This window comes from Clarias gariepinus, chromosome 16 (assembly GCF_024256425.1).
Source record: "Clarias gariepinus isolate MV-2021 ecotype Netherlands chromosome 16, CGAR_prim_01v2, whole genome shotgun sequence".
Classification (NCBI taxonomy): Eukaryota; Metazoa; Chordata; class Actinopteri; order Siluriformes; family Clariidae; genus Clarias; species Clarias gariepinus.
The window spans coordinates 28,570,409-28,593,666 of NC_071115.1; the positions used below are offsets into that span (position 1 = coordinate 28,570,409).

At 40.0% G+C, this 23,258-nt stretch overlaps 1 protein-coding gene across 5 annotated transcripts in view; it reads right to left on the reverse strand.

Annotated features, from left to right (window-relative positions):
- unc5a (unc-5 netrin receptor A) overlaps positions 1-23,258 on the reverse strand; it is a 217,134-nt gene that overhangs the window by 104,195 nt on the left and 89,681 nt on the right. For all 5 annotated transcript variants that reach the window (XM_053515479.1, XM_053515478.1, XM_053515477.1 and 2 more), the window contains exon 2: positions 9,140-9,361. In XM_053515479.1, the coding sequence (XP_053371454.1) occupies positions 9,140-9,361 (222 nt within the window). The remainder of the gene's footprint in view (positions 1-9,139; positions 9,362-23,258) is intronic.

The window sequence follows — 23,258 nt, forward strand, 5'->3', positions numbered from 1 at the left end:
AGCTGTGTAAAAGCCGAATCCCTAAACCCACCGCATCCAAGCTGAAATTTGTATTCAATTATTAAGTGCAGAGAAAACACCAGAAACACACAAGTCTACAACATCTCCGCCGTGTCCAGTGAAATAGACTGAGCCATCAGTTTTGATTCCAGTGCATACCGATGGTGTCCTTATTGGTTGCCATTACATGACTGTATATTCCCTATGAACTGGATTTTCTTTGATAACCTGATTTTTTATTTATTTAATAAAAATCTCCAATTTCCAAAGCCAGCCAAAGAAGAATAGGATCTCAAGATATCTCTTTCCTTCTCTTGCACTGTTCTCTTGAGGTTTCCCAATAGAACGTTTCATCAACGTTTAAGTCACTAATGGCAGAAAACATCGCTTTGAAACAATCTGTTCAGCTATAACGATTAAACTCTATTAATGTATAATTAATAGCTTTTTCATCTCCTTCAAAAAAACATCACAGCTCTGCATGTGAGGAGTAAAAAACACACACACACACACACACACACATACAGTACACACACACTGTCTCCAAGTCTTTGCATGCGGGGAAATTATTGTCATTAAGAAATTAAACGAAAGTCGAGAAATCTGTTCTGCAGGAAGTTAACTAATTTATTTGATAAATGCGCTGCACTTTGATTTCGAATTAGAAAGTATGAACCTAAATAAATAAATAAATAAATAAATAAATAAATAAGTAAAAATTCATGCCTGAAAACCCGAACAAATGAATCCAAATTAAGCGGTGCAAAGCGAATGTGGAATCTCTAATTATGAGATAAGATCTAAGACAACATTCAATTAGAAGCTGCATTTAATATTCATTACTCTTTCAGAGGAACACACTCCTCCATACTCTCTGTAAAGACAAGCTTATTCGGCTTGTTTGATTTTTTTTTTCTTTTTTAACGCTCTACGCAAAGTGTCGTGTTAGGCGAAGACGCGCGGTGCTGTACAAGCTCGAGACGTTCTCAGGTATGACAGATTGTAGAAGATCAGAGCGACTCTGGTAGAAAAAAAAAGAGGTAAAAGAAAAAAAAAAAAAACCTGATAATGTTTGAAAGACACTCGAAACGATTCCGGCGCGATAACACGACCGTGTGTAATGTGCGCGGGTCTCGGCAGAAGGAGAGGCATCTTGAACGCGCACCTGAGGTGGCAGCCGGATGATGGGTAATTACACCTGGAGTGGAACGAGGGCCGTGCCGGCCTAATTCACGCAAATGTGCTGTCAGCATCGATTCCTCTCTGGGCAGATATGTCTTCATCACGACCTTGTCTTGAGATTATCTCATCATCCTGTTGGGTAGAACGTACGCTCTGTACAAACAACGTCCCAAGGATGTGCTCAGGCTCCGAGATTTACAGATTGTACTGGACAGGTAATGAAAAGTGACTGTTGGCCTACGTGGCGAGAATCGATAATGGGAATTTATTACATATATATTACAACATCAACAATAATAAAAGCGCTGCAGGTGAAAAAAAAAAAAAAAAAAGGAGAGAGAAAAAAAAACAGGAGCCTGTCGTAAACAACTGAGAAAAACAACTCGGCGAAGCGGTATCTTTAATGCGAAAACAAACCCGCGGAGATCAGACTGCCCGAGGCGTTTGCTCTCTTTCGTACACATCAGACCGCCCCAACCTTCCCGCGGTCTCCAAGACCCGAAGATTCCGACTAGCAGAAATGATGAAGAGCGAGACTGCTCGCCGAGGGACGCTGTGTCCGGAGGCATCTCTAATCCTGAACAATACCGTATTGGACTAATTAGGCTCCTGTGTTTATTAAGCAGGAGAGCTTACTGTGGCTGTGGAGAAAACCTGTTGTGCAACATGTCGAAGTTTAAAAGGGAACAATGAAATAGGTCGCGTCCTGCGTTCAACTTACAGTATTTCGAGTCTAAAACGGAGTTACATCATTCGCAACTTGTGTTGAGTTCAAGCCACGGGGAAAAAAATAAATGAATAAAGAACATGGATGGCTCTGGGTTCGTCTTATTTTAGCTAAGAGCGCGTGATGCGAGTCAGACTCAGATTCTAGAATTTAGAGCAAACTCGTTTAATGCATCATGAAGGGTTCCTGTGATATCATTTATACAATTTAGAACCAATTATTTTTCTTTTCTCACTTCGTAAAAGCCTTGTGTTGGAAAACGTATTATTGCAGCTTTACTGTTATAAAAACACTGTGGACCGTTTCAGAAAAGATTCCGCTTTGATCCCAAAGTTCGATACGTACGTGTACATAACGTAAAAACTCCCTGTCGCGGTTGAACGTACCATTCTTGAGTCTTTAATCAGATTAAACGCTGAATTCGACTACTGTTTAGATCGAGACAACATCAGCGTAGTTTGTTTCTTTTACCTTTACGGTATTCGGCAGAGACACTTACACAGAGCGACTTACGTTTTAATTTCATTATACTGTACATCTGAGCAGTTGAGGGTTAAGGGCCTTGCTCAAGGGCCCAACAGTGGCAACTTGGTGGTGGTGATGGTGGTGGTGGGGTTTGAACCTGGGACCAGTAGTCAGTAGTCTGGTCAGTAGTCTTGCCACTCGCCACTTCTTTCATATTATCAAAAATATTAGGCATAGAGCTAAGGTCGACTCCCTTGTAAAAACGCATACTGCCACCTACTGTATCGGAGAGTGTAAGGTGTAGTACTCGGGTACGAAACAATGTTACTAGTGTGAACGCTGGCCAGTGGGGGAGCGGGGAGGGGGAGCAATCGTACCTGGGCATGGTTTGAATCAATGGTGCGTAGTGCGAAAGCAGCTGTATTTATTTATTTATTTATTTATCCATTTTTATCTGTACCCTATAAATCCTTATGTATGAGTAGTTAGTATAGAAAAGATAATGCATTTGAACACGTGCACTACAAAGAGATAGAGAGAGAGAGAGAGAGAGAGAGAGAGCTCTGGTGGTATTTGTGCTGAGAATGAAAGCTTCTGAAACACTGATTAAAAACACAAGGTTATGCATGCGACTCTTTTCACTTCTCAGTATTTCAAAAAGCTTTAGTGCTGCACATGGAGGAATACAAAGCGACAACGAGAAGCTCCACTGCACCAATCTATGTAGTCATTATAAAGCCTGTTCTTCCCTGTTCTGCCCTCTGGCTACCCCTGCTAGAACAGCAGTAATGGTGTTTTTTTGAGCCCAGAAAAGAAAACAAGTGAGAGACTTGAACTGCTGAGCACAGGCTTTTTAGGCCTTTTTTTTTTTTTTCCCCTAGGTTTGATGCAGAAGGACACACTGCCATTGGCGGGTACTGATGAAACTGTGCAGAAGATGCATGGAGACATGTTCGGACTTTGTCTCCTATGTGTCTCGCAAGTAGGAGACATGGTGCCAAAGACTCTCAGGGATTTAAATTAAAATAAATAAATAAATAACTACAATATACCTTATGTATATAAACAAGTGACAGACTATGGAGATATTATTATATGTAAATAAACCAATTTTATAAACTTACGACAATAATTACAACCTGTAGTATGTTTACTGTGTATATAAATTGACGAGGTGCGTTCAAGTCAAACCAGGATGAACTTGTGATGAACTTTCTGGTGAATGAAGGTGTACATTTACAAAGGACTATAGGGACGGTACGGTGATGAGACTCTTTGCCGCAGTGAAACATTCGAATTGGACAAAAGAAGGCCGTACTGTACGTCTGCGAATGACCCGGTCGAGGTGGCTCGGGGCCCCCTGCCGTCGTTCCTGTGACATTCAGCTAGAGGGATGCCAGATCTTTGCAACTCAATGGATAACTTTCATTAGAAAAGGCAAGTCGCCTACTTGGAGTTCCTGAGAGGCCAGTGTTTCAGACGTGAAGCAGGGCAGTCCGATCATGGCTTTGTGTGTACTGAGAAAACGTTCTCCCTTGATGGTGTCCCAGCACTAGTGAAACACTGGGATAAGTGCATTAGGGTATCAGGAGGTTATATACAAAATAAAGCAAGTTTTTAACTTCCACTTTTTGACTGAATTTAACTCCACATTATAATTTATTTAATTAATTAAGTGTAAAATGTCTTTTTCTATTGGAAGATAAATTTGCTAAAATTCTTTGCCAATAGAACAAGACATTTTTCACTTCCATTTTTAGTTACATTTGACTTGAAATGAGCTCAATAATCTTATATTTGCTTTGTTGTATTCTTAAATTAAGAAATTATCGATGCAAAGATGCTTAGATTTTTTGCAGTGCTGATTTGCGAATCTGTCCACCAATTTGCGATCCAACTTCAGTATTGATTATTTTCTCATACCATCGCCCCTTGTTACGTTTTATTCCTTACATTATCTCTTTTTAAGGCAGTGACAGATATTAAACTGTAATTTCAATCACTTTACTCTGTCATTATATTCAGTGGAGGTTTTTTCGCTAGCGAACATCCGAGCTGCCTGGGGCTTGTTGTCATTAGCAGCCAGTGGGATAGTGCTGCATGCTTAATGAGATGTCCTCGTAAACATGACGGCTTTATGGTCCAAATTGTGTTCCTTTAACGACAAGAAACTCAGCTGGCAGAAACAGGGGCATAACTTGCTATTGACAAGCCTCTAGTCAGGCAAAAAAAAAAAAAAAAAAAAAAAAAAAACACGTAGGAAGGACAGGCGAAGGACAAGAAGCTCATCAGGAATGTTGTTAAATTAACACGACAGAGTCTGTTTGGGCAAAGCGCGAGGTAATAGACACGCCTGATAAGCGACAGGCTCGTAAAACAAAGTTTAATAGGTCCGCGTTACAGACAGGTGGCGGCGACGGGGGCGGGGCTCGGCGTCACCTGCTACTGCGGCGGACAGCTTCTTTCTCAGGCTGTTATTTGGGTTTACGTTTCATCACCGAGTGACGGGCTTATTGCATGCCTATCCACCTGACTCCACGCGAGCTTTAGCAAATACACAAACATCCGCCATCATCACCTTTATGAATCCTGATGAGGGCGAGAGAGAGAGAGAGACAGAGGGAAAGAGTATCTTCTCCTCACTGTCCAAAACCTGATACAGATCTTGAACAACTACCGGTGCAGTGACCACCAAGAAACCAGCAGATATAAAAAGAGAGAGATTTACCAAAAGAGGAAGGACTCTGTGATCGCTGTATGACAGATCGTGCTGAGGCAAAAATATACTTCCAGTCCCAGGGAAGCTAAATCCGCTTTCTAATGAGGTCACCGCTGCAGTTTGAGCAATAATGTGCTAAAAACATATGAGCTGTCAGTAACCTTCCAATACTTACAAGTACTTTGCTAGAAATTGTTTTAAGTGGTCCGCCGTTGATTGGCTCGTCCGTGCATCCTAAATAATTTTTAGGTCTGAGCAACCTAGTGAGAAGGAGGGAAAGTAAAACTAGTGGAAACACCAGACTAGTGAGGGGAAAGAGTAGCAAGGGAAAGCAGACTACTGAGTAAGAAGCAGACGAGTGTCGAGCACCAGACTAGTGAGGAAACCAGAATCTAACCAAAACCTACAGTATCTATGAGTTCATAAGATTGCAACAAACCAAATATAATATCATTAAGCTTACTTCTAGTCAGATGTTACTAAAATTGCAAGTAAAAAATGTTGTTTTATTGGCAGGTAATTCATTTTTTTTTTTAAATAGGTTCCTAAAAGCTAGCAAAATGATCTGACAATAAAACAATTAATTTTACACTTGTAATTTTGGTAACATTTCACTAGAGTTAAGCTTAATCACCTTATATTATATATATATATAATTGCTTAAGTAAAATTACGACAAACCACATGTAAGATTATTACGCTTATTTATAGAGAAATGTTACTAAAATTGTAAGCGAAAAATTCCTTGTCTATTGGTGGATCATTTTGCTCCTTTCAAAAAATTTATTCCTAAAACTAGAAAAATGATCTGCTAATAGAACATGTCATTCTTCTGCTCCAAATCGAAGTTAACATTTATTACAAAAAAGCTTAATAATCTTATTTTGGTTTTGATGAGATCTTATTTTAAGAAAGTGTAGATAAATGTATTTAAGATATTTTCACTTGCTAAGATATAATTGTCTGTAATGACTGATGAAACTAAAGAGAAAAATCTAAAAAAAAAAAAAAAAAACTTAGCATTTTAGCAAGTGGACTATTCTGGAATCCAGCTTAACCTTTCTATAATCTCTTTAAAGCTGTTTAAAACAAACCAAATATTAAATTATTAGGCTTATTTCTATTCAAATGTTACCAAAATTCTTTCTGGCAGAAAAATGTAGCTTCAGAAATAAATTCCAGAAACTAGAAAAATTCTCTGTCAGTAGAACAAGTCATTATTTTGCTTAAAATTAAAAAAAACTTGAATTACAAATAAGATAAATAATCTTGTATTTGGTTTGTTGTAATCTTATTTTAGGAAAGTGTAAATAATTAACTGTATTTAAAATATTTGCAGTTTCTGAGGGAAAACTCAAAGAAAAACCAACACTGTAAAAAAATCTAAGCATTTTAGCAATTAAATATTCTTCAATCTAGCCTAACCTATCTATAATTTCTTTAAAATAAGGTTACAACAAACTAAAATATACAGTAAGATAATTCAGCTTATTTGTAATCAAAGTTTAATATTGGATTCAAGATATTTTTACTTGCTACGTGAAAGAGAGAAAAATCTAAACAAAGAAATCTACACTGCAAAAATATAATTAAATAAAACTTACCACTTTAGCATCTTATCAAGTGAAATATTCTGAAATCTAGTTAAACCAATCTAAAAAATTTTTAAAAGAATTTTACAGCTAATGTTTTAATGATCAAATGTTACTAAAATTGAAATAAATAAAAAAATAACTTGTTCTATTTGCTAGGTTTTAGGCATTTGTTTTTTGAAAGAAACAAAATTCTCTGCCAATAGAACAAGACTTGCAATTTTTTAACATTAGACCAGAAATAAGCTTAATTATTCTGCATTTTGCTTTGCTGTAAACTTATTTTAAGAATTTTTTTGTTTGTTTTTTGCAGAAAAAAGGATTGAAAGCAAAAACTTGCAATTTAGAGAAAGGACACTGGTGAAATAACGTGTAAACAAACTAGCAATGAAATGAAAACTAGCACATTTAAACAAATGGGTGAGTGAAAGCAAACTAGTGAGAGAAAGGGAAAACAGCAAACGGTATATAAAAAAAGACAGTAAGGTAAAGTAAAATTAACCAATGTAAAAGTAGGAAGGATATGCTAGTATGCTAGAAACCTAGCATACAAAATCAAACTAGCGAATGTATAGGAACTAGCATGTAAAAGGAGAAAACAAATGAACTACTCTTTGTACTGTATATCCTACAGTAATAATCCTAATGTGCTACTGTAGGTGTGTTACACGTACACTTCCTGGTTCTCCCTGGTTGTGCAGACACATTACAGTTAAATACATTATGTTTTAAAAAAAAAATCCTGGCTAATGACTCTACCGCAGGTGCAGTGACACTAATCTTTGTTTCCAGGCAACCAAAACACCGGGCCGGGAAGCGCACTGGAGCACACGGTGAAGTCAAATATTTATGATTTAGCATAGTATGTATTCGATATGAATCAATTGTATCGATCAGGTCCGAATGATTTAACAAGCGGTGCGTGTTTGATGGAATTGTATTGGAGTTTGGATGTGTGGTCTCTGCTTCTGGGGAAAAAACAAAAAACATACAAACTGTGGTTTAATGTGGTTCAATAAATCTAGTTCCCTTCTGTTGTGTTGTGAGTCCTGGATTTCAGGCTGTCTGCCAAGCAACCAGCAAGCACCGATAGATATACTAGTTATAGCATAGGTCTAGCCTTTACGTTCGTGCAAACTGACGTTAATAAGACAGGGATCTTCCTAAACCCGAGAAGATTAACCAATTAGGTCCTGATGGGAACTCTCTCCAGCGTGGTGGTAAAACACAGCAAATCAGGCTTCACCGTCAGTGGTAATGAATCACCGAGTCACAGGCGCAGGCCTCGTCCACCCACGGACAGGTAGAGCTTAACAAATGATCCCACTTCTGCTGGAGTCATACAAGCCTTCCTGATTAAACCTCTCGGGAGTTTAAAAAAATAATAAAAAAAATCTTCTGCTTTTGGAGGAAAGAAAAAAAAAACAGCAGCTAAAACCGGGTCATATTTCTTTAAAAACAATGCAGTCTTTTCTAACCCTGATAATGCTACACAGCTTCTTTTTTTTTTTTTTTTTTTTGTGGATAGGGGAAATTGGATAGATCCGACTTATTATTTCTGCCTTTCTTACGAGGATAAAGCCACTGTCAACGCTAAGCCCGTAATGCCACGGCACGTTCAAACAGTCCTAACTGCGAACAAAACCAGAGCTAAGTCTTACGCACAATAAAGGTTGCAGCCACGGCGTAAATTGGTTTGGAAGTGTGCCTAAGCTTCCCACTGCTTCTGTCTGGTGGAAGAATGTGTTTTGGGAGATCGTCCTCTTTTTGTGCGTCCGCTCCGTCTTTTGTGTATCGAGTTTCCCGGATGCGTCGAGCCGGATCCGCATTTCTAAACCTCGGACGCGTTTCTCGGTTGTTTTCCCGAGCGCTTCTATGGGAGGTTTTTTTCGATGGCTGGTCGAGGCGCCAATCACATTATTCTCTAAGCGGCGGCGCCGAATGTTCTTCATCCTGACCCAAGAATTGGCTATTTAAACTATCTGAGTTTAAACAGAGCTCTTGGCCAGACATCAATTTTCTCGTAATTGGGCCTTTGAAATTGACGCACTCGTTTTTCAAAACTTCCCACTTTAAAACTCTGTCAGGACACAAACCTGACATTATGATGCATCTCAAAGTAGCCAAAAGTCTGTCTGTGCTATAAGAATTACTTTTTTAATGTCACAAGTGATGGATAAATAATGCAATTTCACATTATAATCCCATCATTCTTCACTAATGTACGCACGAAAAATGTGGTTGAAAGCACAAAGTAGAGCCGATAATGTCAGATTTTTTCCACGACAGCAGGAGATGATTTCTCGAGCAGCGAAATGAAATCATAAGCGGTTTAATTTGTTTATTAGTCTTTTTTTAAAGCATTTGAAAAGAAAATGAAGCAGACACGAAGAGAAAGAATGCAGGATGTGAAAGGGATATACTGTTTTAAATCCTGCGGAGTCTGGTCCGTACCTGTAGCCGGGTCGACGGTGCGCTCGATCAGATGGTCGTCCTGGTGCACCCACTCTCCGTTACACTTGAAGTAGATCTGAGTGGCGGGCGTCGAGCGGCAGGTCAGCGTCACCGGCTTGTTCTTCACGATGTAGACGTCGTCAGGCTCGACCAGGAAGTGCGGCAGCAGGTCCGAGAAGGCGGCGGGGAGCGGGTGCGTCACCGTCGCCGCGTGCTCCGCTCCTGCGATTTAACAAAAAGAGACAATGAGGACGTGATTAAAATCCGGAAGACTCGTGATGAGGGGGTAACGAGCAAAGCACCGAGATTTGGCTGATTCAAACACGGATTTGCGTCCAATCACGACTTGCAAGTAAGGTGTTAGTACTAACAAATAGGGATGATGAAATACGGCGGGAATTATAGCCTGTGTTACTAGGGTCTGCGCGTTTGGCATTTGTAAAACGATTCGATCCCCGCGTCGAGATACACGCTGTGTACGTGTGTACATATACGCATAGACACACACACACACACACACACACACAGACTTGTTAACAGGCAGACTAAAAGGCCTGTGAGTAGTTTGGCCTTGTCAGGCTTCAGCACAAGCCATTCTGAAGCCGTGCGTCCTTTCTGTTGTTAATCACAGGCTTTTAAGATCAGAGCTGATGGATTGCAGGCCATAAATCCCTCTCTCTCGCTCAATGACCATGGCACTTCAATGCACGCTTGCCAGGCTAATATTCCACCGCTCAAATCCTGAACGCACGAACACAACAGACAGCTGGATTTGCCCCCCCCCCAAAAAATATATATATATTTTCTTTTGTCTTTATTTAAATTTTGATTGCATAATCGCACAAACAAACAAAAGCACGCTTTCTACATACGATTTGCGTCGAGCCTCGGACGCTCCCCCGTTTCAGGAGCGCGCCACGATGAGGAATGATGATTAAGCAGTGCTCCGACCCAGCGATGTGCACGCGAGCGGTTCTCCTGACGAATGGTGCCCTATCAGGAAATCTGTTGCTTCATTTGTTAGGCGCAATGTTTGCCTGCTCCTCGTAATTAAGGATGAATTGCTAATTTATCCTTTTCCACCCACGTTCCGGAACGATCGGGCATCTGCTGCACGGCGAGCGTGTTTATTTTTCGCTCCAGAGGTGACTCCAGCCTGAGAAAACAAGTAACCTTAAAAAAAAAAAGAAATAAAAAAATTCGTTGGGGAGAATCGAATTTAGAACGAGTTTAAGGGTTTACGTTAAGAAATATATATTTTGTAAAAAGAATTACAGTGACACATTTCGCTGCTTCATATCGAGTTGGTGGAAATTTTTTCAAAGGGAATGCGGCTTTCGACAAACTTACTTTTCACAATATATGAAGCTAACCACGTTGGCGTGATGCTGCAGGTTGAAAAATGGATTGAATTCTGTCGCCGTGATCTAATACAGCCGAAGTGTCACTCTTGGAGTTAGAAAACCATTAAGAATTACGAAGCCAAAGACCGATACTGGTGCTGATATATAAATCTTTTGTAGGAAAACTCACTCATCGTCTATACCGCTTTATCCTGTATTGAGGGTCGCGAGGGGCCTGGAGCCTATCCCAGGAGACTTAGGGCACAAGGCGGGGTACACCCTGGACAGGGTGCCAATCCATTACAGGGCACACACACATACTACGGGTAATTTGAGAACGGCAATTAGCCTAACCTGCATATCTTTCGACTGTGGGAGGAAACCCACCAAGCAACCGTGCTAACCACTACACCACGGTGCCACCTGTTCCTGCTGTTATAAAACTTTGACACTGGAGACTCCTTTCTCTCCACCTGCTGCCCAAAAAACACTTCCTTAAAAAAGCCTCCTTAAAAGAAAGTTGCAGTAAAGCACTGAAGTCGTAGCTCTTGTTATGAATGAAACAACACCTTCACGACCAATCGGGATCGCGCACCGAACCGCGCTTTATACTATATAAGTCATATTAATGCCCATCTTCCTATTTCCTTTTGTCATCCTGCGCCTAGCTCTGCGCCGCTAATTCATCAGCCTGAAATGCGACGAGGAGCCGAGCTGCGGCTATTGAACCCCCGCTAATGCATCGTGTACGTGTTTAACTCTTAATGAAAACTAAATGTTCTGTGTCCAATGAAGGGCATACATCACTTACTTCTTTCTGTCTCATTTTGCCACCTCCTCCTCCTCCTCCGCTCACGCTTCTCAGTCGCATAAAGAGAGAAGAAAATATGTCTGTAAATACCGTTTGTTTTTGGCGTGGAAGAGAGCGGGATTTTACAAGCATTAACCTGCGGTACCGACTGTACGAGCATTAACCTGATGCTGCTCTCTCATCAGCGAGACGTTTCCATTACAGGAGGCTCGCCGCAGGACGAGCGCAATCAAAACGTCCACCTCGGCTCAAAGCGGCTTTCATTAACCTGAAGGCGAGCTCTCGCCGGACGCGGTCTACTTAATGAGTCTTAATTTAGTGCCGCGATGATTAGCCATTAGCTCTCCAGGGTGACCCCTTCTTTTTCGCCACTAGATTTGACACGACAGGCCCGTCAACAGGTCCGCTTTCTACGATATGGCGTTGCGTTCTTAACTTGACCTCCATGTGTCGCGTGATAGATATTTCGGAATATCTCCGAGCTTTAACACGACTAGATGAACGTGATGTCCATTTTTTTGTCTCACATGGCATGGCTGTTAGTGCCAGCTGGGGTGAGGATTTCAGAAACAGCTGTGCTGATCTTCTGAGAACAAAAAAAACAAAAAAACATTGGAACATGCAGCTGAAAATAAGTCAAATAACTAACCTTCGCGACCGTGGTGAGCAGAAAAGCACATCCCGAAATGCACAACATGCTAATAGCAGAAGGAACAAACATGTAGGTTGACGTCATGCTTTTATGTGGAAAATACATTCAATTACTTAGCTTAAACTGTTAGGAGATATTTTTTAGTAGAGTGTCATATATGTACATGTAGCTAACGCGTCATGGTTTGCTAACAACTTAATTAGAAGTAAAATGTCTCTGCTATTTATTATTAGCTACATTTTTTCCCCCTGACTAGCTGCCCGCAAAGGGAAACCTAGGCTTGGAAAAACGAATCAAATAACACTACGCTGTTTGCTAACAAATTAATCAGAAATAAAAAAACTACCGTTTTTAACGTTAAACTAACTTTATTATTAGCTAGAATTTTATCCTCCGAGTTGATGCCTAAGCAGTTACTTCATCTACAAAAATCAAGTTTAACCTGCTGTTAGCATGGAAACATTTTCTACTTTCGTGGTAGGAAATTAGCAAAACATACTGTATCTCAACAAGATTTAAACATTTTCCCCCAAATTTTCTCCTTGATTTAGTCGTATCCAATTTCCACCCGTCACTAGTGGGCTCCCACATTAAGGCTACTACTACCAGTCAGGGAGGGCCAAAGACTCTCTCTAGAAACAAACCAGCGATCTCCAGATGTCCATGGCGCCACTCAGGGACCTAACAAGGTTTTGTAAAGCAAAAGACTTTTTAAAAGATTTTTTTTAAAACATCAACAAAATTAACCGAAATGATTGGATGATTAAAGATATTTTAACTAAAGGGCTGTGTGACTAAATCGAACATGACGTCTAATTGATTTTTAATTTTTTCCAATTCACCCTTTTTTCAATTATTTACTTACATTTATAAATGTTGAATCACTGGAAATGGAATTCCTTTTAAACACAAACCCGTTTACGTCTTTGTCAAATACTCGTGACCATGCCCATGGAAATGTCTGATGTACCACAGTGACACTATGGTATATTATGGTACGTACAGTACTATACAGTAGGTGACCCTATTAAACTATAGGAAACCCCTTAGTTAATTTTTTTTACGGTCACTCCAGTCCAGTAGGTGGCGTTATTGAACCAACCGCTCCTTAAACTCAAAAGAAGAAGAAGAAAGGATACTCTTGCAAAACCTGCTTCTGTAAATGCCAAACGGTTTTATGTCTGAGTTCACCAGAAATCTCATCACAAGTCCCGGTTTGACTTGAACGCCCCCTTATATATTATATATAATATATATTTATACATAGAAAATGTATGTATATATATATATATATATATATATATATATATATATATATATATAAACCTGCGGTATATATGATGTCGTGAAGACGTGAACAGGAAGTGATAAAAGAACGTCTAATTTTGTTCCTCCAACAGATACAGAGACCAAACAATAGACTTAATATCGTGACAAACCGGCGTCCCCTCGACTACATCCCAGGTGACAAAACTGCTGTATTAAAGCGCAGCACTTTCACACCTGCCTTCCACGCCTCCCACGTCAGGGCTCTTCATCAGATCAGACGCCAGGAGCTGCCAGCGTGCCTGGAGATGATCTGGGAGTCTATACATCCTAAAAGAGGCGAAAAAACATTTTTTTCCCTCCGAAGACTCGAATTATTTATGCATGAGACAAAGAGGCATATATTAGGAGTGCGGAGTTTTAAATTAATGCCACTATGTAAGGCTGATAGATGATCCTTACAGACTCACGGTGTTATAATGTATGCTGTACATTTATCACCATCCTTCCCACACACACACACACACAGAGTGCGAAGTAACTGAGTTCTTATGGATCGTTGCACAAATGAAATAAACACCATCTTATGAACTTAACCTTCGAAGAGAAATGTGCTATCGCTCACTCGGGCTGAACACACTCTCATGTAAAATCTCTCCGTCTCTCATCTTCGCACCTTTAATTGTCGAGGAAAAAAAAAAGGTTTTTTTTATATTTTAACACACATAAAGGATCTTCTGTCAGTCTTTTTTTTTTTTTTCCACCGAGCTGAAGTCGATAATAAAAGCTCAAAAATTGTTTAAAAAAAAAAAAAAAAGCCTAATGTCATGTCAACAAACGTCTCCGCCGCCAGCTGTGGCGTGAGACGCTAACGCTGTTTAGCAGCTGCCGACCACCGGGCTCGGATGCCAGGCCGCCAGGCGCTGTCGCTTCCCATCAGGCCTCAGACGCGAGACCCAGCTGCTACAGAGATCTGGCACCGCAGCTAAAGTGTGTCACTGGGAATGAACAGTACAGTAAGAGCACTCCTGATACAATTAATCCCTACACAAAGGAGCCGGAGCAACAAACCTACTGTAACGCCAAGCGTAGGATCAGAAGAATCGCAAACGCAACCCCACGCTTCCTCATGCTGGGGCTGAGGATCTGGTTCTGGTGTTAAAATTATGCAAAGACAACATCATCATCATCATGTAAACATTTCTAAACATGTCTGCAGGCAACAACAACAACAACAAAAAAACTGAACTGAACTGAACACCAGAACCAAACCTGTAGGTAAAAAAGTAAATCGACAGTGGGGAAAAGAACAACTATTAGGCAAAATTCTGCCAAAAAGTAATTTTCTGAAGACTAATCTTATTTTATGTACAAAAAGGAAACAAATCCTGTTTTTCGATTGTCTTTGTATTGGCTGGTTAGACTTATTCCCCCCTATTGTGACCTCATACAAGAGGAACACCTTCTCCAGGTGGCTGCTCAGCTCTGCTAAAGGGGTGTGGCCCAGGAGTAGCTCATTTACATAAACACTGAAACAGTTCATTTGGAGGAGGAGTGAAACATAAAAATTTGAGTTATGGAAAATGCATTATCTAAAAGGGAATTAACACACAGTTCTGAGACCTGCGTTAATTTCTTAAAGTGTTAAAGAAATAGTCAAATATGGGACCTTTAACAACAGAACCAGACCCTCAGACCAGCAAAGTGAACTCATGACGCAGTCCATGTGTCTGAAACCCAACGAAATATCAGCTTTAGTTTTAAAAACAGAACCTTACCAACAACACTAGGGACTTGGTTCCACCCAGAGAACCCAACACCGCATGAACATCTCATCCAAGGTCTTCAGTCTCACAAAATGATAAAATGATGACAGTCCCTGGTCTCTATTTACAAAAAACAGAACTTACACCAAAACCAAGGACTTAGACGGCATCATAAGAACCCAAAACCATTCAGACATGTCTGGCCTTGGCACCAACCCCACAAAATACCATCTCATGTGTCAAAAATAGACCTTTAATCCCAATATCACAGCATTTGATGAACAAAAAGAACCAATAACTCAATAAAGACGTCTTCATCCCAAACAAATCTCATCTTTAGTGTCAAAAACAGAACTGACCCTGAACCTGACCTACAGATGTGCGTTTCGTACCTCAGCCCTGGACCAAAGGCAAAGGTAAATTTGTCAGGACGGTCCATCGGGTAAGAACTGCAATGCAAAATCAGGTCTAAAATCCACTGGAATCCACATTTATGATCTATTCATTCGGAATGTTTTTATTGCAATCATAAAAACAGAAGCAAAAAAATAATAATCACTCACATACACGCACACAGTGATGTAACTGACGCCAAAAGGTGGAATAGTTTTTATTTCCCCTTTAAATCTGTCTTTCTGTCCTTATTCCCATTATCAGGGAATAGCAGGAATATCCATATAAATTCCCAAGACCTACTGTAGTATTTAATGTAACTTAATAGATCTTTATTTTGATGAAAGACTTGAAAGGCTTCACCTCCAACTACTGTGATGTCCGATACTCTGACGGGTATCACGCAACATAACCGCACTCCTGTAACGTTGGCTAAAACCTGAAAGCGTCAGAGAGGCACCACCTTCATCTCCAAACCTTCTAAACGTTATAATTCAGTTTATAATCAACCATGTCGCACAGCACGAGTCAGCGTCCCCCCGTCCCCCCGAATCGATTATTGTCCTTTTCCATCCAGGACGTAGGCAGCGATCTGTCTCTCGGTACAATGCCTGACATTTAACCTCACGTGTACGTCCAGATAACACGCAGGAAGAATCCCGCTTAGCGTCAGGAGGTCACCATCATTATTTGTGTATCTAAACAAAAGAAGAGTACAATTTATTCATTTATTTATTTATTTATTTATTTCCCTGAATAGTAAATAGGTGCCCCTTTTTTTTTTTTTTTTTTTGGCGTAACCTTTCAGAGCCAATTAAAGTCTTTTATCGGCGAAGCGAGACGTCACGAGACCGCCGTGATGGACGACGGCTATAAACCGGCCGCTTTATGACACCATCAGCTCTTTACAGCGGCTTCTGAAATTAATTTCATTAAAGCTACTGCTCCGGAATATTAAACCATTTCATGTGCCAGTGACTCGACAACGCAGCGCTACGGCCGTAATATGTGTGTGTGTGGGTTTTCTTTCTTCTTTTCCCCCTTTTGTGACAGAGCGCTGTGGTTGGCTGAACTTCACGGCAGACCTTTTATCTCATCTTTTCTTTTTTTTTATAGACGAAAGCATGTTTTGCTGTAACGGTCACTGATATAATACGGTGCATGTTATTAGGCCTGTCTGAGCCTCCGAAAGCTTCTGGCTGATGGATGTGTGTTTATCACCAGACGGCAAATATTTACGCAGACATCAGTCTGGGTTGGAAATCTCTTCGATCCTTGCGTCCACTCCCTCCCCTCGCTCGTTCCTCCTTTCTCTATCTCAATGCATGAGTGTGTGTGTGTGTGTGTGTGTAAGCGTCTGTCCAATAACAGACAGCGACTCATAATGCATTCAGAACTGATGCCAGTATTTTTGATGGCTCTATCGCCGCCACGGCATCATGCCAACTGTCATTTACTTTGCAACGCTCGGCTTCGTTCTGAGAGATTCTTTTCCTTCAATCTTTTTTCTTTTATTAGATAAAAAAAAAATCCTCTTTTGGATTGGTCTCACTAGTTTCTACAGGAATGATGTACATAATCGGCCTGTGTTACTGCAGTAGACAAGGAGTCTCCAGTGTCTGTGATTTGTAACACGTCGAGCTAGTTTTTCATCATGTTTTTGGTCATTAATGGTTAATTGGAGGTTCCACCGCACTAAATATAACCAAAAACAGTCAAAAGCCTGGGTTCGATTCCCACCCGATGCCCGAATCCCCAGCCACCGGATGCAGCGCCGGTCCCAAGCTCGGGAGCGTTGCGTCAGAAAGGGCATCCGGTGTAAAAACCTGTGCCAAGTTGTTGCGCGAATCAGGCGTCCGCTGTGGAGACCCCTCGACAGCACACAAGAAGGGGTTTTATTCCTCTTACGCCATTTCTAAATCAGTGTTTCACAAAGTCTAAGCTGGAGCCCCCTGTTGGACCGTGAAGGTACTGCAGGAGAGTCGCGTGAGGTCATTTAATATAATATTACATACATAAAACATAGTTACAAGTAATAAAACAAAGGCATGTATTGTTATTTATTTAAAACAGGAAAAATACTTTAACGTCGTTAACTTCCTGATTTTTGATGAAATAATATTCTTAACAGAAAAAAAAAAAAAACCTGGACATCACTTTAATTACTTATTCAATCAACAGCAAGAAGGACGTTTAATGTGCGGAGCGTGCCCGGGTCACCAGACAGTTCCGACTGGATGCCTCTGATGATTAACGACGAGCGGCTAAACGAGCGGCGCCTCTAAACAGCCGAGGCACTGAGATGACGTGGGGCGGGGTGGTGCTGGTGTGATGGAGGAGTGAGTAACAGGGGGGAGATTGCACTCCTCTGGGGCATTACTCCGTAACTGTTTTAATTACACTCCTGTAAAGGCTTTCAGGTAGAGTTGTGAAGAAATAAAAAATCAATGAACTTCCAGCGCAGCCGCTCCGAAACAGGAAGCGCGCGGAGAACCAAATTAAAGATATGAGTTCTGCTTAAGTGTATGGATTTGTCCTGGGAGATGGTGTGTATCCGTAATCATCATCACTCTCTCTCTCTCTCTCTCACACACACACACACACTCACACATACTCTCACACTCATACGGGCATACTCCTGTGTTCTGGCACACAGTTTTCAATTAGCACACAGTTACTGTATTTACACTTTAGTCTTTAGTGTAATGCTTATTTTAAATAATTATACAATATGGATCATCAAGTTACTCATCAACAACATGGCTTAGAAAATAACTCAACAAACAAATGTATTTACTAGCTGTGCTCTTCTGGAATTGAATTGTACACTTATAAGGCATAATAAACAATGTGCAGCGCCATCTGTCGAATTTTGGGATGAATTAATGTTTTTTTTTATGATAAAGGCTGTTTTCCATTTAAATTTCAAAGTAGCATGTCTTCTCTTCCCGTGGGCCGATGGCGATGAAACAAAGCCTATATGTTACCCTTAAAGCTCGGCCAAATACCTGTAAAAACCCAGTTAAAATTCATTTAGTAGTTTTTTCGTGATGTGTGCACAAACAAACAGACAGACAGACAGACAGACAGTCGGGAGCCTTTTAATGTGGGCGGGGCTCATTTAAAATAGTTTACAAAGACACTTAAGAGTTAATGACTTCATAAGACCTAAAGCACCTTTAATGTCTTTTCATAATATTATAAAGAAAGAAAGAAAAAGAAAGCAGCATTAAAACTAAAACTCAAATGATATTAAAGGCTCTTCTATGGAACGTCACGTCACTGTATCCGACTGAAGAGTTTAAACTAAATAAAAGAGACAGAGACAGAGACAGAAAGAGGCAGAGAGAGACATACTTTATTTCATGGCCATAAAGCTTATTAAATTTAGAGAGAGAGAGAGAGAGAGAGAGACTGAGAGAGGGAGAGAAAAAAAAATGAATCGGAAAAGATACCGGTAACAGAAGCGAGAAGGTGGAACCTGGGCTTGAATATAAATGGAGGCTTATTCGTCCCGCTCTCGACGCTGAAACAAGCCACATGTGTGTGTGTGTGTGTGTGTGTTTGAAGGTGTTTTAAGTCCTAATGAGACGCTCCGTGTTGCTCGACACGTGTCTGAAAATTTCACATATTATTCGCCCGTTTCGTTTTCCCGGGTGTGTTTGTATCGCTTTATAGACCGAGCGACACTCTGAGGCTGACACGAGTTATTTGTCTCGTCACACGCTCGCCGTGAAACAAGGGGAGGATTAAAGCTAAAAACCAGAAAAAAAGGGAAAAAGGAAAGAAAACAAGGCTTTATTAAAAAAGAAGACGGGTTTACTTTGCTTCCCTCCGCTTCACGTCACGGTGCTCTGGACGGAACGATGAGCTTAATCTACTCTCCTTACACGGTGAGCCGGAAAGCAATCCGCTTTATCCGCCTCGCCGTCCACCGCCACGTCTGATCGATCCGCACACCCGCCCGTGAATTTGCCTTGAAAAGGAACACGCGATCGATTCGGGGGAAAAAAATACAAGAATGTTAACTCGAGAGAAAGTGTAATCTTGTCGATTTTGAAAAATTGGGAAAAAAAAACAACAACGCACAAAGCCACGCCCCCAAGCACCTTCTCGTACGGAAGCTCATGTATTATACAAACACGGCAGTCGTATCAGGAGTCCGTGAGCGCCAGAGGATAATTACTCCGAATCATCATATTGGTATCAGCGATGTTTAGAGCGGGCATGATGATGCATTGCTTGGCTTGGATAGCGTCCCGGGCATTAATCCTGCAGCTGTGTGTGCCAAAGCGGCGTCTCTGGAGCTCGGGAGTTACTGTAAACCAACAGAGGTGCTTCGAGGGCGGGCCATCGCGCGAACGCAAAGAGCACGAAACACTCCAGCTGATAACAGGGGATTAAAAAAAATGAAGGAAAAAAAAAAGATAAGCAAAGATGCTTCAGTAGAAAAGCAGAATATTGTACTTTTTAGTTTTTTTTTTATATATATATAATAAAGGCAGAATAAATTCGATAGATGTTACGGCAATATATGTGAATTTGGACCCGATTACATCTGTATTTATATATTTATTCCGTTTTAAAAAACATAAATGCTACATGAACATTCCAAATGATTCTACAACGCTGTGCAAAAGTATTTGCCCCCTTCTAAAGCTTTGCATAAATGTTTTAGATAGTTTTTAAACTATGCTTTAATAAAAAATATATATATCTGTCCAAACCTACCTAGCCCTATGTGAAAAAATAATTGCCCCCTCAAACCTAATAACTGGTCATGCCACCCCAGGTGGCAACAACTGCTCGAAACCAAGCATTAGCGATAACGAGTCTTTTACTTCGTTTTAAGCCTAGGAAACTCTGAAACCTAATAATAATCCTCTCGCACGACTCCGCGGACTTGAAACGAACGATGCGTCATCCGCGCACTCTGTGAGGCGGGTGTGAGGTTTAACCGGAAGCAAATCGATCACAGCGTACGGCAGGTTATGCAAATGAATCAAAGTCTGAACGTCTGCTGAATAGACCTAAGAGGCAGGATTGAGGAAAGGGAGAAGATGGGGGGAGTGGGGTACTGGTGAAGGTGGGGGAACTGGTGGGGGAGTTGAGTTAAGAAACAATTTAGATTAACATTTTAATCCCTCGTCTAATTACCAGGCTCCCCTAGAGCTAGAGGGGAGTTTGCGGCGCACATTCCCCTGCTTTGTTCTCCGTGCCCGGAAATGTCACAGAAATGGCACGTTAATCCCCGGCTACATCACACGAAATCGCAACAGGAAACCGTACGACAACCTGCGCTCGAGTATGAGCGTGTATATTAAAGTGCCTGCGTGCTTCAGAGCTCAAAAATCCAAATCAAGAGTGATTTGTTCATGGTGCCAAAACGAGAGAGAGAGAGAGAGAGAAAGAGAGAGAGAGTGGAAATGTCTTGAGATTAGCTTTAACACCGCGGCCTCGGCGGAGCCGCACCCGACACCCAGCCAAGAGAGAAAGGAAAACTGTCAAGCCTGTCACCTGAAAATCTCAGAAAGCTCGGCGCTCAGGGCCTTAAACGCCAACTTCTGCGGTTTAATTAGCGTGACAGGAGCAACAGTAAGAACATCAGACAAGCCTTCTTTAATAAAAAAAAAAAAAAAGAAAAGAAAGGAAAAAAATAAAACATAAAATATATAAATAAATAAATAAAAATAGAGCACATGCTATAATGAGTGCGAGACAGCAGAGCACCTGTTTGGGCCTAATTATTATCACGAAGCAACGAAGCGAGACAAAACACTGGCCTGTTTTTCTACAAGAGATAATTGAACAAATGAGAGACAAAAGCAAAAGGACAATAAATTAATAAATGAATAAATAAACGAATGCAAATTTGGAAGGAGCGTTGACGAGAGCAGTGCGGAGCAACTCTCCGACCAACACACGTCAGCTTTCCTGTAGAGAGCCTCTCCACATCCGGCTCCGGAGTATTAAATAGCCATCCGTCCCTCTACTCCATGCAATCGAACAAAAACCCTCTAAAAGCTATATTAAGGCAGAGATAATACTCTCTTAAGCCTGACTTTTCCCACAAATGATGTAAAAAAATAAACAACAGTCTGGTTTCCTGTTTCGAGCAGAAAAGCCTCGGAGATGGTGGAAAATTTCTGAGCCATTGATATGAAGACAGTTGGAGAAAGGTTTGGTGGGCCTCTCAGACTCGTGTTCTTAGCTGACGGGAGAGGAACCCGATGCATAAGAGTATAAAATCCCATTTCTAGTAAATTTTTGTCAAATTTTAAGGAGCAAATGTACGTCTACTGGTTGACAATTTTGCTTCTTTCTTTAAAATAACTTCTTAAAACTAGCAAATTTATTAGAAAGTTTTGCTTACAATTTAGTAAATATTCTTACACTTGGTTTGTGTAACTACATTTCGTACTGTGTATGTTTGTGTATGTGACAAATAAAATTTGAATTTGATTTGAATTTGTTGTAAACTTATGTAAAATTATAGGTCGGTTTGATTAGACTCGAGAATATTTCACTGCTAAATAAATAAATAAATAAATGACAACTTATCAAGTGAAATATTCTTGAATCTAGTCAAATTCAACACTTTCTTAAAATAACACTACAACAAACCTATTTCTAATCAATTAAAATTACATTTTCTTGTTCTACTTTCAGATCTTTTTTCTTTCTTTCTTTCTTTCTTTCTTTCTTTCAAGAAATAAATTCCTAAAACTATTACAATTATCTGCCAGTAGAACAAGAAAGTTTTGCTTAAAAGTTTGTACAATTTGTCTGGCAATAAGCTTAATAATCTTATATTTGGTTTGTTGTAAATTCATTTTAAAAAATTACCTAGTTTTGGCTGGATTGAAGAATATTTCACTTCCTAAGATATCATTTTTCCCAGTGTACCGAAAAGCTTTTCTGCTCATTACCGCTGTAAAAAGTGCTTAAACTGCAGTAAATTACATCTTATAAAGCCAAATTGGTCAAATTTATATACACTTTCCTAAATTAACACTACAACAAACCTACAGTATTTATAGTTAATTCTACTAAAACTTTATTAAGTTTTGTTCTGTTGACAATTTTTTTCTTTCAGGAAATTCTTTAATTTTAAATTCGTAAAACTAATAAAATAATCTGCTGTTAATTAAATATTTTTTTGTTTTGTAAAAATTCATTAGAAATAAGCTTTATAATCTTTGATTTGTTGTGATTGTATTTTTAAAAAATTATAGATAAATTCAACTAGATTTAAGGTATTTTCACTTTCTCTAAGATCTCTCTCTTTTTCTCCCTCTTTGTCACAGTGAGTTATAACATTCTTCCTATTACTATTAGTAGTTCAGTCCAGAGAATAAAACAAGCTTTGATCCCGATAAACATTCTTCCTATAAAAGCCTACTTAATAAAATCAACATAGACATTTCATTATCAACTGTTCAATCAGAAATATTAAACAGAAACGTTTTGCGCAGACATACAGTAACCAAACCTCCAGCAGACGTACGACAGATTGTATTTTTCTAAATAATCCTCAAATAATTACATGGCATTTACATTTGGCAACGCCCACCAAACACCATAAAAGGTAAAGCCCACAGAGTGCTAAAAAGTAAAAGGCCGTTAAACAGTAAAAGTGAGCTTCGTACGTATCGTGTGTCAAATCGTCCAATGACGGAGCTCAGCGACTGCAGCGACATCAACGTTAACTTTCCCAGTTTTTATTACGGCTAAATTTATTCACTTTCTCCTAAATATATTCATACAACATGTTTAGTTTAAAGAGAAAAGTGTGTAAAATCGCAGGATGCATCAGGATTTTTTATTTTTTATTTTTCCTGGACAAATGAAATTTTCACAAACATCAAATTTTCCCTGTAAGATTCCC